Raw genomic sequence first — 994 nt, 5'->3', positions numbered from 1 at the left:
GCTGGCCCTGCGGGCCGCTTGGCACACGTAACTCTACTGTGCCGAAGCCCGTTGGTGTGAGCTCCCCGCCAGAGCCTGCTGCTTCCTCGGTCGTGGGCATCCCTCCGCCCCGTCCCCCACGCCCCCCTGTCCCTGGCCCCGGGACAGCCCCACCTCTCTCACCGCCTGCCTTCCCCCCGCAGCCACCCCGTGGAGAGCCCCCAATAAGATCGACCTCTACGACGTGCGCAGGCGGCCCTGGTAAGGGGGTGCCGGGTGGGTAGGGTGGTCCCTTTGCCGGCCCTTCCTGGCCGGGAGCTGCCAGCTCCCTCCCCTTTTCATTTCACACATGGTTGTCATTGGCAAACAGACACCGTAACACGGGCAGGGGCATCAGGCCTGCAGCTCTCGGCTCCCACTCCCCTCCCCTCTTCCCGGGAAGGCAGAGCGGGATGGAGAGATAAATCCCTGGATACAGATCAAGCGTGGAGAGCTGCCTCTCGCCCTGCTCCCGCCTGCAGCTGCGGCTGCCAGCGCTCAATCCCTGCCAGCATTGCCATCCAAACGGGAAAACAACCAGCTCTCGGAAACCATGAGCCAGGAGGATGGAGAGAGAAACGGGCAGGCAGCGCCAGGCTGTGGTTAAGTGATAGCTGCAAGCCGCAATTTAGCTGCACACCAAGTGGGGTGGGATTGAATCGCTTCCCCTTAGCCCAGGTAGAGGTGCCGGCTTGGCAGCGCTAATTATCACGCTGCCCATGGGGCTGGGGGAGCTGTGGCCCTGTCCTGCCCATGGTTGCTGCCTAAAAATGTGGGCACGGAGAGGAAAGCAGGCACAGGTCTCTGGCACGTGCCCGGGGAGCCCTGTATCCCAGGGGAGCATCCCCCTGCCTGCGCCAGGAGCTGCCCCCTCTCCTTGTCAGAAAATTAATGGCCCTGCTACTATGGTTAATTGTCTTTGATTGCTCCACATTAATGATTAACTGTTCGCCGCCGGGGCATTCGTGCGGGTTAT

At 62.6% G+C, this 994-nt stretch overlaps 1 protein-coding gene across 1 annotated transcript in view; it reads left to right on the top strand.

Annotated features, from left to right (window-relative positions):
* The window catches only part of CACNA2D2 (calcium channel, voltage-dependent, alpha 2/delta subunit 2), a 207819-nt gene that overhangs the window by 182067 nt on the left and 24758 nt on the right, over positions 1 to 994 (top strand). Inside the window, exon 5 of the mRNA XM_009321864.1 lies at positions 183 to 240. Within this exon, the coding sequence (XP_009320139.1) occupies positions 183 to 240 (58 nt within the window). The remainder of the gene's footprint in view (positions 1 to 182; positions 241 to 994) is intronic.

This window comes from Pygoscelis adeliae, unplaced genomic scaffold, assembly GCF_000699105.1.
Source record: "Pygoscelis adeliae isolate BGI_AS28 unplaced genomic scaffold, ASM69910v1 Scaffold94, whole genome shotgun sequence".
Lineage (NCBI taxonomy): Eukaryota > Metazoa > Chordata > Aves > Sphenisciformes > Spheniscidae > Pygoscelis > Pygoscelis adeliae.
The sequence above is the reverse complement of the archived record's forward strand: the minus strand, read 5'-3'. Positions and strand labels throughout refer to the sequence as shown.